General features: G+C 39.0%; 1 protein-coding gene across 2 annotated transcripts in view; it reads left to right on the top strand.

Annotated features, from left to right (window-relative positions):
• The window catches only part of HECW2 (HECT, C2 and WW domain containing E3 ubiquitin protein ligase 2), a 140,867-nt gene that overhangs the window by 76,377 nt on the left and 51,145 nt on the right, over window positions 1–13,345 (top strand). For both annotated transcript variants that reach the window (XM_056496581.1, XM_056496582.1), the window contains 3 exons: window positions 7,347–7,441; window positions 11,284–11,359; window positions 13,173–13,342. In XM_056496581.1, coding sequence (XP_056352556.1) covers window positions 7,347–7,441; window positions 11,284–11,359; window positions 13,173–13,342 — 341 coding nt within the window. The remainder of the gene's footprint in view (window positions 1–7,346; window positions 7,442–11,283; window positions 11,360–13,172; window positions 13,343–13,345) is intronic.

Here is a 13,345-nt window from a genome sequence, read left to right as displayed (position 1 = left end):
TTAGACATTCAAGAAGGTGAGTTTGAGGATCAATATGCCTGATGTGCTGTTTCCTCACGTAGCAGAGGTGGCTTTCAAACATCCTGCTATGAGGCTTGCTAAAATGTGAGCAAAGGAAAACAATGACTCACCACATGGCTCCATCAGGTTTTTTTTGTGTAAACTACAGAAGGATTGCTAAACTCAGCTCTATGATTTTCATCCTCCTGTAAAAGTTCAAGGAGTATTATCCTAAACAGGTGGCAGTATTGGGAAAGTGCAACACAGCTTAATGCTTTTGCATTTGGTATGGACATCTGGTATTTAGCATGGCATCAGGCTGTTCAGGTCCCTAACTACATGAGGGCCTTTACTCTCTGGTGCAAGAGAGGTTTCAGTTGCTCCAGATATTATTTCAGATGGCAAGTGTTTCTCTGGGAATAGTCTGTGAGCCTGGGATGGAAGGGGCTTCCTTTAGGGGAAAAAAGAAAAAAAAAAGTAAGGGACCAAACCCCAACCCCCAACAAGAGGTAACAGAAAGATGGAGTGAAATGATCCGTAGGAAGGCTGGTGATAGAAAAAACACGTGAGAAGAAGCCTGAGATTTGTTTGGGACTAGGTGGTGGCAGCTGCTGCCCATTCATAATCTGCAGCTTCCAAGTCAGGTTTCTGCAATACAAGGAAGGACAGGTCGTGATGGGGATGCCATGGCAGAGAGATTCATCATAGGATAGTCACTGCCATGCAGCAGGTAACTGAAGCTTTTACACTTTCATATGCAACATGCCCAGAAGTTAAAAGCTGTACATATTCTAGTAGGTTAAAGGGGGGTGGTCACGGTTCAGCATTATGGATGGTCATGTGCTCACTCTTGATTCTCTGCCATGGTCCAGCCTGGTTTGTTAGTATGGGCCTAGGCTGAGAGCCTGCTTTGAGACTGTATTGGCCTTGTATTTTGTAAGTTATAGTCTTGGTCTCATGAGTGTTAATTACAGTGTCCAAAGAAGCACCTTCACCTACTTTATCTGTCTTTGTTGTTATTTATACCATTTGATGTCACGCTCATTATTGTCAGTAGAATGGAAATACATTGATTTGCATATATTTTCTTTACCAGTGCTATGGCTTTATGTCATGAGCAATAATCCATAGTGGCAGGTGTTGAGATTCATCCAGAGACTGCCAGTCTTGTCACATCAATCATTTCCAAATCCCCCTGGGATGTTTGTGGTTAAATTACTTCTGGTGTCACACTGCGATACTTGGATGCAGTGACTGCACAGATGCAGTGTGTTTTGAACTAAAATCTCGTTTGTGGCATAGAATCACAGAATAGTTGGAGTTGGAAGGGACTTTTAAAGGCCTCTAGTCCAACCCCCCTGCAATGAGCAGGGACATCTTCGATAGGTTGGGTTGCTCAGAGCCCTGTCCAACCTGATCCTGAGTGCTTCCAGGGACTGGGCACCTGCCACCTCTCTGGGCAACTTGGGCCAGCATTTCACCACCCTCACTGTATAAAGTTTCATCCTTATGTCTAATCTGAATCTACCCTGTTTTAGTTTAAAATTATTACCCACTGTCCCTGGTAAAAAAAAAGTCCCCATCTTTTTGATAAGCTCACTTCAAGTACTGAAAGGCTGCAGTGAGTTCTCTTCAGAGCTTTTTCTTCTCCAGGCTGAGCAAACCCAAATCTTTCAGCCTATCTTCATAGGAGAGATTCTCCATTCCTCTAATCTCTGGGTGACCTCAGGACTTGCTCCCTGTCCCTCCTGTGCTGGGGCTCCCAGAGCTGGATGCAGTGTTCCAGGTGGGACCTCAGAGCAGGGCAGAGGGGCAGAATCCCTGCCTTTCCCTGCTGCCCACGGGGCTCTGGATGCAGCCCAGGACACGTTTGGCTTTCTGGGCTGTGAGTGCCCATTGCTGGATCATGTCCAGCCTTCTCTCCACCAGCTCCCTCAAGTCCTTCTCAGCAGGACAGCTCTTGATCCGTTTATCCCCCACAAGTAAAAGCACGAGTAAATTATGAGATATATTCAGAAAACGGGGTAATATATGTGTTTGCATTGCACTACTATCATGTTAAAAGTGAGGGTTTATGTGCAGTTCTTGGTATTCAGTCCCTATTTCCATGAAATTATAACTTGTGCAAAAATACTGTATTAGGACTGAAATTGCCTTATTTTGTAGCTAGACTCCCAACAGACCCCCAGCTCTCTTTTTTGTTAAAAGCTGATAGATATTGAAGGAAAAAAATACCAATTTAATAATTGAACTTTATATACTTTTAGCTTTTAAGGGCTGCTTGTAACTAGAGGTATGAACAGAGTTTAGTTTTTGTAATCATTTTAACCATAACGGTCAATGTTAATGAACGTTCTACAAATGTAATTCATTACTTGTAGCCAATCTTTTTATCCAATGTTGTATCCAAAATCTTGTATCCAATATTTTTACCATTTAAAATTTTACCAGTTAAATTCTGTAAAGGTCATGGTTTTCTCACATGGAGTTGTTGTGAGCCTGGAACGTTTAGCTGTGCAGTGCCCTGCAACCTTTCAGTGCTCTGTCTGGGGACTCGTGGTTATTGTCCCTACTCTATTTATAGACATATTCATGGAGTTAGAAATACTTCTGTTATTCTTCTGGTGGTTTTTTTATGTTGTCTCTTAACAGCTATTTTTGAGTATCACAAATAACTGAAACATGATCAAGTCTTATATTTTTTATGTTTGTGGCAGACTTTGTTGACTTCCTTAAGCACATAATACCCCAGTGTTTTGTTTTAAAGGTTAGATTATAATTAAATGCTTTGCCAAACTGGAGCATAATGGTGCTCATGACTGTAAATACGAATCTCTGATTGTGAGTGGGGCTGGCAGGGATGGGGAGGCTCTGTTACCTGAACATGCATTTGTCCACATTTCTTGTGGAAAGCAGGTTAGATGGAAAGACCACTGAGACATAAGCATTTTCTGTTATTGATCTTACTTTAGCTGAAAAGCTTTCTGTAAGTCACTTTGTAGGTGGTTTGCCTAATGTTCCTGTAAAATAAATTCTGTGATACACCTGCTGAGAGAGATGGCAAGTACCTGGGGGCTGCCAGCTTTGGCCCTTGCGTTTGCTGCTGTGTTTGCTACTGCCCAGTAGGAAGTAATCAAAAATGCACATGCTGAAAGTGATGCAGAGAAGAGAATGCTAAATGTCCAAAGAGAAGTGTTGAGCTCACTGAACTGTCACGCTATGGAAAAGTTCAACTGGCAGGACATGCAGAGCACTGCTAAATTTCTGCAGTTGTCTGTCAGGTTCAGATGGGAAAAAACAGGATTTAGCACAGTTGCTTTTGCAGGGATTGCATCTCCCTTTATAGCTTTGTAAAGCGTGAATGTGAGTGACTTCATTTGTTCTAGTTTTCTCAAATAAGTTTTGCAGAACATGCTCTCATATTTTTCCAATGAGTTACTGTGCTGTCAGCTTTTTCCCCAGTGAATGTTGGAGGACATATGTTTCTATCTGCAGAGAGCCATGGATTCAGCCCAAGTACCTTCTGGGCACTCAGCTGCAGTGGCCAGGAAGTTTTAGCTGCTGTGCAGGTTCCATACAGTGAAATGGGAGCACTGTTTTGCCTCACAGACTGTTGTAACTCAGCCCAGATTTGACTTCTTTTTGGAGATGTGTCAGATGATTGCACCTCTGCTATTGGTGTTTTGTTTGACTAGGGTCTGTCTGGATCAAGCTGTTCTTACTGCAAACACACAAGCTTTCCTGCATTATCAGTCTCCTGGGAAGAAGGTATTCTCCAAGGATTATGCTCATGTTTTTATGTATTCTTAGTATCTTTCTTTCATTAAGCATTCTTTTGATGGGCAAGGGTAAAGTATTAAAGGCAGTAAAAAAGTGGTTAGTGAGGAGCTTTGGGGAATTAGTGATGTTTTAAACCCAAGCTGTTATTTAGTGTAAGCTGATCCCTTTATTACTGAAGAGACAAAAGTATATGGTCCGTAGAGGTAACAGCACTATAATTTCATGCAGGTGTTCTTTTGAAATTCAAATGTCAGTGTTTGAGTCCCAGAAACCTTTACTGGTTCCAACATTTCTGTGTAATGGACCTGAGCTATAAGACTATGGTTATGAAATGGTAACAGCTATTAGCTTTAAAAGAATGGAATTATGGTTTCACAGTTTCCTGATTAATTAACATATATATCACTTGTTATATAGCCATGTGAATGACTTTGAAAGAATTCTAGATCCCCCAGTTTAATTTTTTGGCTTATTTTTAATTAAAGAAGGAATTTATTGTAGTCTGTGTGATGTCTGGAGGAATGTCAATTACAAGAGAGCATGTGTAGTATCAAAATACATTAATTTTTCTCATGAATGAAAATTCTTCTGTGTTCTGAGACATCTTATTTTCTTTAATGATACAGCAAACAGTCCTGTGATCAGGTGCAGATCTCTCTCCTTTGCTGGGTTTACTGCTCTTAACATTTTCATTAGGGATCCCACACAAAGCAATCTCATTAATCTGTTGAGGAAGAATAAGTAGGAAATAAAAAAGAGAAGTACCTGTTTTCCCCTGAAGGCAACACATAAAAGCAAGGTGGCAGGAGAAATTAAAGAAACTGGGAAAAATCTGTAGGTGACACATGCTAATGTGCACTCAGAGTATGGAATAGTTCAGAGGAAAACTGTGTGTTAATATGGTATTGAACTAATTTCTCAAAGTATTGTAGTTCTGTTTGCAGATAATTGAACTTACTGCTGCTGAAGAAGTCTGTGTGTTTATGGGGCCTTAGAACACAGCACACCACCTGTAACTACCAGAAACAGACACACATACTTGTTTTCAGTACATCTAGAGGTCAGGAATTCATCAGTCATCAAGAAAAACCTCTTCCAATCAAGACTTTTTGTCCCAATAGCACAGCACAAGACATGTCAAAAAGACAGGTCAAAAATGTTAACATGTCTGTTAACATTAACTGCAGTTTCTAAAGTTATTATTAGCCAAGAAAAAAACCACTTTGGTGTCTCTTATCCTATGAAGTGTTTGTATTCTTGTGTATAAGATCCAGTCTTGCAAATCCATGTTCATTTTGACAGCATCTGCATGCATATGGTGGGCAGCCCATTTTTCAATTTTGTGCTGAATTTCAAGCACAGCTTCTCTTGTATTAATCCCCCTGACACAGTGCTAACAGCAGATCTGCCATTTCTCTAAATGCATGTGTGAATGCAGTGCAGTATAAAGCCCAAACTGAGCTTCTGCTGGCAAGTGGGAGAAGTCTCCATGTCATATTTGAAAGTGCTCTGCTTTTTCTAATTATTTCTAGCAGTAAGTCCTGAAGTTTGGTCTTTTGTTTGTTTGGGGTTTTTTTTGTTTGTTTGTTTTTTATTTATTTTTTTGTTTTGTTTTTTGTTTTGTTTTGGTTTTTTTTTTTTTTTGTTTTTGTTTTTGTTTTTTTTTTTTTGTTTTGTTTTGTTTTGTTTTGTTTTGTTTTGTTTTGTTTTTTGTTTTTTGTTTTTTGTTTTCTTTTAATTTAGTGTACCTGAAAGAGATTGTCAGATCTATTTCTTTAATCAAGCATTGTTCAATCACCAGCCATGTACAGGTATTGAAAAGTACTGTATAGGAGTCATTGAGAGAAAGAAATATGAGGATGCAAAACTTGTAGTATTGCATTTCAGCCTTTAGATAAATGTACCTGTCAGTGTAGTGAGAGTATTTGTCCACCATCACATTATGGATTGTCCGTGGACAGAAGCAGCAGCTGGTAACCTTTCCATTGCTAGATTGTGTTCAAAAGTGATGAATTGAGAGAAGATATTCACAACAGACTGGATAAACAACTCCAGAAATTCTCTGAGAAATTAAGCTTAGGTTGCAATAAAAGTGAGCAATATAGCTGGAAATTGGAAGTCTTGATGGAATAGTACATTGCCTTAACCATGCTCTCATGTAGCCATAATATGTTCTCAGTCTAAATAAGAGATGCTCTGACTAGAGTTCTTGTTACTTAGTATGTGCATTTTACAATATGGAGGGTCCAGTACTTGTATAAATCCTCCCAGATTTTGCAAGTGTTGAACCTCTGATTTTATGTGAGCTAGATATTCTTGCGTGTTGGTAGGTAAACAGAATTGCTCAGTTCAGGAAGAAACCAACCCATAGTCCTGCCTGATGAGTTTTAGGTCTCATAAACCTTTGTAGCTGATTAGAAATCCTGTCTGCATTTTGAATTTTGCTGTAAAGCTTGTGGTAAATAGAGCATGTTTTGTCTGTGTGTGTGAACTCATCTGTGAGGAGGAGGAAGTGGGCTCAGCAGCTTCTCCACCTCCTGATTCCCTGGAGGCACTGTCAGCCAGACACTTTCCTTTGAAGGGCTGTTCTGAGGTGTCTCCACTTTGTTCTGGGAGGAAGATAGTAAATAAATGTTGATCTGTAACTGCAGCAAATTTAAAAATAAATAATCCTTTTTGGCTGAGCAGGCTTGCAGGGTGGGTTTCTGAATAGGGATAAGTGGGTATTTTATCTTGCAGTGATGAAATACCTCAACCCTCAAGGAATCATGCCATATAGGTCTCAAAATCTTATACAAAACTCTGCAGTTTTGTACTTCAGGACTACTGGCATATTGTTAAACCAAGCAGAGGAACTGAACTGCCAAGACTTTGATACACATCCTCTGTCTGAGCTGGCTGCTGTAATTCCTGCCTGCCTTTGGCCATTGCTGTCTGCCTGTGGCCATCTCTGTGCCCAGAGGTAAAACCCTCATCAGCCTTACACAGAAGAGTTATCCCAGTGGGGATGGAAAACAGACATTGTTCCAGATAGGGAAAATCCCACAGGATCAAGGGCAGCCATAATTATAGCTGTTCTGCTTGGTTGGAAGAATGCAGGGGAACTACAGGGGAGGTCAGGCATCAGTCAAACATAATACTCTTTTGTTTGCAGTAAATGCAGTTTAGCAAACAAAACTTTAATCAGTGGGACCAGAAACTTGGTGCAAAGTTTAGCTTTCCTGTGTTCCTATATATAAAGTGATTCCAGCTTCCCTCATATATGTGTCATGTTCTTCCAAAGTCCTACAAAATCATCCTAGTGGCAAATGTCCCAGTATGCCTTTTCTAGGGCTGATGATAAAGTAGCAGAAATACAAGTTGCAGAATTAGGTAAGTTATCATTTTTGTCTATTAAGTAACTGAAGGACCCAACACACAACAAGGATATAACCAGCAGCTCTATTTGTGATTTCCTGTTAGAGTATTTCTGAAGACAGGTCACTGAATACTGGATCCTTTTCTTGTGTCTCTTTTGCTGAGGGTCAGTCATGAGGTGTTTAGTGTTGTTTTTGTTTTCTTTTCAGCTGAAATAAAGATCTGTTTTAAATACTACCATGGTGTTAGTGGAGCCCTCCGAGCTACTACTCCATGTATCACTGTGAAAAACCCTGCTGTGATGGTGAGTTTAGCCTCTTTGTTCATTGTATTTGTAAAAGATTTATTGATAGGTTCTATAAAATGATAGTACTGATGTCAGTATTAACTGTCAGACCAATCGATCAATATGTCTCTTATTTTTACTATTGACAGCAATTATTTTTCAAAAAAAAGTGTTGCCTTACAAAAACTATAAAACCTGGAAAGTACTTTTCATGGTTTTGTACTGCTCATAATAAAATATAAAATAACATTAAAAATCACTGAGCTTAACTGAAGTATTTTGTGCTAAGAATTTGACCTTGCTTGCATTCAGTTTTTTGCTACTTACAGATTTCTGTAATTTAACACCATGATAGAAATTTTTCACACTGATTATGTAACTGAAGCCATGTCCAGAATCTCTGTTTCTTCCTATTTCTTAAATATTTCCTAACATTCAGTATGGAACTGTTGCAGAGATAGCAATTTTTAGTATAAATGAAACTGGACCAAGCTATGCTCTTGCAAAAATGATTGAATTCTTTGAGTGTTCATATACCATTGAAATTTAATAATTCCCTAATTAACAAGAAATATTGTCTTACTGTGTTTGTGTTTAAGTTTTAGAGGAGTTTTTTTAGTTGTTTAAGTAGCAGTGGAATAGTCAAAGCAGTGGCAGAAAAGGCTTCCAAACTTGTACCATGGTGCTTTTGCTGCAAGTAATTTACCTAACAGGTTAGCTCTTCAGCTAAGCTTCAGCAAGTTGCACAGGGCATTTGATTCATTGATATTAGCTGCCAAATATTTAAGATCACAATTGTCAGGGTGGTGTCCTGACAACTGCAGTGTTGAAGATGCAGTAAAGCAGAAATTACTTGGACTGAATAGCATTTATTCTGAACTTGTGTTATTCAGTGTTGTGTATTATATACAAGTGCATGCTATAGTTATCTGACTGTAAATGTGCCATATATCTTAATATACCAAATGTGTGGGGGTTTTCTCTTAGGATTACAAGCCTAGGTGATAGCATCATTTACTTTTCAGATCTTTGTCAGATCTCACTATGAGTAACAGTTTCACAGATGAATACAGACTCGATACTTTACAGGAGAAAATGTGTCATAGTTAATGATCCTGACAGCTGCTGTCTTTAATGCCAAATTATAAACTAAAGGCAGTAAGGTAGTCTGGTTTTAAACAAGAGGAAAAAATGCATCTCAAAATAACCCTTAGACTGGGATGCACACACTATATCATTACTGAGAAGCAGAGTGATTGTACTGAATGGAGAAACCAGTTTAACTTGGTTTTGAGTTTTCTGGACCTTACCATGTTATCCACCAGTAGTTTTGAGATTCATTGGAAAAAGGGCATCTGAACTTATGTCATCTAAGTATGCATTTAATGACTTGGTAGCTACCTGGAGAGCTGACTTTCAGAGTAATGGTAATTCTTGAAGGCTTATACCAGCTGTTGCTGTTTAAATTTCTTACTTTTGAAAGGTAATGCAGGGTCCTGGGTATTGTACAGCATTCACATACCTGCTAGAAAGGGTAATTTTATATAAACATTTTTGTTTGCCTTAACAGTGTAGACTTCCAGAAATAGTGAGCTGTTATTTTTCCTGATGAGAATGTTGTATGACAGTTCAGATGATACTTTCTAAAAATGTCATGCTGGGTTAGTTACGTGTAAGTAAACCTATTGTTAAACATTAAAACCTCACTGTGTTTCCATGGTTTTGGTGGTGAGCTTAAGCATAGTGCAGTAGAGGTCACTGGGTTCTCTTGGTACTGGTTCTGTCTGTTCTTAGAGAAATTCTGTTTCAGAAAGTGGTAAGAGAGTCGTGGTGTGCTCACTGCCCTTCTTTATGGTGCAATAAATTCCTTGCTTACTGGATTTTCTCACACTGATGGTGTATCACACCAGGTACTTCAGTCCATCATATTTTTGGATAAGCAGCTAACAGGCTATTGTGTTACTTTGGCTTGGGAGGTAGAAGGCTGATGGAGTCTTCAGAAACACTGTGTTACACCAGATGACATGGCCTTTGTGCTGCAAAACTCTGTGTGTGTGCTGGGATGAAATTCTTCACTTGGCACAGAAGAATTGAAACTGCTGTTTAGATCATAATGGAACAGATAGAGATTATATAGATAAGTCATGGAAGTGCTAGGGAACACTGTCACCATTCATGCTATAGCTGAATTGTGGGCAAATTCTATTTTCTATAATGTGAAGTGATGATTAGCAATAAGAATTGTATTGTTCAAATGGAGTCTGACTTGTAGCAGAGAAATAGGTATAGAATGGGGAAGGCCTTTTTGTTGATGAGTAACATTTTTAACAAGGAAAACAGTGTGTGCTGAAATAAGCCCTAAAGAGGAAACTGGAATACACAGCATTCCTGTGGCCTTGCCTGGACAGCATCACTCTCACAGTGGGATGCACCCCACGTTGCTTCCATGGTATCTGTCTGCAGACAAGGGGACACTGATCCAGCTGGAATTAACCCATTGCTTTTGATGCCTTCATAGTTTTGCTGCCACCTGTCACTGCTTATGCATCCGTATAAAATCACTGGCATAATAATGTCATGCTGGGTGCAAAAGGGATAGTTCTGAGCACTCTGGCAAGACTTGTCTTGCCCTGAGAGATGGGAAGTGCCCATGGAGCCAGCAGTGAGGGAAGGGAATAGACTGGCTGGCAAGGGGCATGGTGTGGCCCCTCACAAGACTGCTGAGGCCCATGGGGATGTCAGGCTCCAACATCATGGCTGTTTCTTCATCACTTTGTCTGGAGAAATCCAGACATTTGGGAATTCCAGTGAAATTCCAATGTGCAGATCATTGTGGGAAGTATTTGAAATTAGATTATTAAGTAGCTTAAAGCGATATAAAAAGGAATGATTACGTGTTTGATGAATGCAAAGCAGCTTCCCTGCAGCTACTGCAGCTCCAGAGTCATTTATCCATCTGGTGACTGCAGATCACTGCTCAGCTGCTCAGGGTTGCCTCACATTCTTCATCTATGCACACAGGTGTGCCCATTTTTATTCAGTTTATTTGCATCATTGAATAGATCAGACCCTGTTCTATCACTGGTATTAATCCTCAGTGCTGTGTTTGGCTCAAACTTTTTCTGTGCCACCTCTCCTGCCTGGGAGTGAGTGCAGTGCCTGCCCAGGAACCATTTGTCTTCAAAGATCTCTCCACTGATGTCTCTGTGATAGATTATTCGGCTGGATGCACATCTCCTCTGTCTTGAAAGACAAATCCATCTGCTAGTTGAAAGAGACAGACATTAATACATGAGAAACTTTTATTCTGAAGTAGTGCTTTACCTAATGAGGGATTTTGGTGGAAACCAAACCTCAAAATCTGTGAAGCATAAGCTTTTATACCACATTTATATTTAGATGTCTGATGCGCTTTTCTGTTTAAAAGGAGCTTTTGTTAATAGAGCTGAAAGCTTTTTTAGTCTCTCTTTGATCTCCTTGCCTTTTTTTTGTTGCATACTAAATTATCTATTTGTGAAAAGTGACAAAAGTTACAAATGCTGTCACTGGACAGCTCAGTGCTTTGATGTGTATTACAAATCCATGCTGTTGTTTGTTATTTTACAAAAGGGAAAGCTCTGATTAATATGGTCTGCATGTGTATTAGCCTATACATGTTCTGTTTGGAAGATTTGGGCTACTGGTATATTAGCACTGTAGGACATACATAGTAGATATTTTGCTGTAAACTAATGCTGTGGCTGAGCCTGTCTGTGGTAATAAGGCAGTATTTGCTCAGATCCTTCTCTAGAATAGTACCTTAATGTACAAAGCAGATGAAAACTTCTGTGGTATATTTCTTTTTTTTTCCTCCTCTTCAGATGGGAGTAGAAGGCACGGATGAAGGTGCTTCTGGAGCCCAGCACTCTAGGAAGTTGGTCAGCTTTACCTTATCAGGTAAAAAGCAACACTTCTCTGTTTTACAAATAATTGTTAAAAAAAAGTAAATTGCTGTTCTAAATAACATCCGAGATGGAATGCTTTTCTTCTTTAGCCTCTGTAGGAGCACACTCTAGTGGCTTGAAAGATGTCATTTCTTTAGAATTTCTGTTTGTTGAAAACCAGCCAGAATCATGGATCTGCAGGAGGGAAAGAAATTGATTTGATATATCCCAGCATGAAAAATTAAGGGAAATTTCCAGTTTGTACAAGGGACAGTTCCTCTCAGATTGAAGAGTGGAAAACAACTTCTAATTAAAATGCAGTCTGGCTCCATCACTTTGAAAAAAGCAGTAGCTGCAAATGGTGGTTTAGAAAGGGAAAAAATTTTCACTTGTAACAGAGCTAAGCTGTCACTACAGTGAAATAGCTGTAGGGGTGCAGTCTACCAGCTTCCCTTGTTTTGATTAGCACTTTATTCCAGGGAAATCTTGTGTGAGACAGAAGCATATTCAGCTTGAGCAAAGGCAGATGAAATTCGCTTCTGAATCTTGAAGAGCTGACAATAAAAACGTGTAGAAATTGTAGAGGTAGAGCAGAAAAATCCACTGCTTTTTGAAGTGGCCTTTCTGCAGTTTCTGAGATAGAGCTGATAGGTTGTACAGACTCACATAGTAGATTGTACAAGTAATTGCTTTGTGAATCTGAAAAAACTGTTTTGTTTAATAGGCAGTTGTGATTCTGCCTGAGAAGTCCCATGAAATAATTTTGAAAGGTGTATTAACTGATGGGCTTGTAACATGAGTCCTTTAATATTTCTGGGTTGTTCATTTTCACATGACTTTTTATTTCATCATGTTTCTAGTGTGTGGCTTTATACTGCATATTGTGTAGGATTTTTTTTTTTTTTTATTATTTTTTTTTTTTACTAAATCCACAGGCATGGCATTTAATTTTAGAGCAGTGAATTCTGCCTGCATGTATAATTGGTATGTGCCAGTTGCATTGCTGCATGCAGCATACTAGTGTACTTAATGGAAAAAGATACAAGTCTTGTGCTTCAGCAAGCCTACAGAGAAACAGAGGAATATTTTACAGTTAAGTTTAAAATCTAATATTATATAAAAAAGTACCTTTTTATTTTTGTTGTTGCTGAAGCTTGCACTATCGTTCAACTCCTTAGTCATGACAATATGCCTCTGAGGAAATTATTATTTATTACTATAAGTTGTGAGGGCTGCAGAACTAAGGTTTCCCTAGGAAGAGAGAAGCGTTTCCAGAAAAGTTTGCCTCTTTTTATGTGAGATGGATTATCTGCTCTGTTGGGAGAAAATTGCATCATAGTCCAGAGCAGACTTGGTAAGTTACATTTATCAAAGACTGAACTTTGGGAAAGTGTCTGTTCACTGCATTACCTCCCATACAGTTTATCTCCTCTCCTCACCCAGAAGCAAAACAAGTACTGTGTGATTAATTTTGGGCCGTTTCTGTTGGGGTTTCTTTTCTTTCTTTGGGTGGAAATACTGTAGATACCTTATTGAGAAAAACATTTGTAGGTGAACTACAAGTTTATGCTTTTTGTTTTACAAATAACTGGAGACTCAAATGTAAATGAGGATGTTGATACCTTTCTTCCTTATATTCTTTTGGGAAAACACTTGATTTCCTGCTGTACACTGGATCCAGTTAATGTGTGAGTACTTTTAAGTTGCTTTATTTAGTAATCTATGGTGAATTTATTTCCTGGGTAATATTTTAGGAATCCACTACTTTGTGAACTAGCTTTAATTTACTCAGTTCCTTTTTCCTTCCTTCTTGTTTTGCTTTATAGATATTAGAGCAGCTGGACTTAAAAAGGGCATGTTCTTCAACCCTGATCCTTATCTAAAGATGTCCATTCAGCCAGGCAAGAAAAGTACATTTCCTACGTTTGCTCACCATGGCCAGGAAAGAAGGTCGACTATCATCAGTAACACAACTAATCCTGTTTGGCACAGAGAGGTA

This window comes from Oenanthe melanoleuca, chromosome 7 (assembly GCF_029582105.1).
Source record: "Oenanthe melanoleuca isolate GR-GAL-2019-014 chromosome 7, OMel1.0, whole genome shotgun sequence".
In the NCBI taxonomy this organism is placed as follows: Eukaryota; Metazoa; Chordata; class Aves; order Passeriformes; family Muscicapidae; genus Oenanthe; species Oenanthe melanoleuca.
This window is presented reverse-complemented; position numbering and strand designations above follow the sequence as displayed.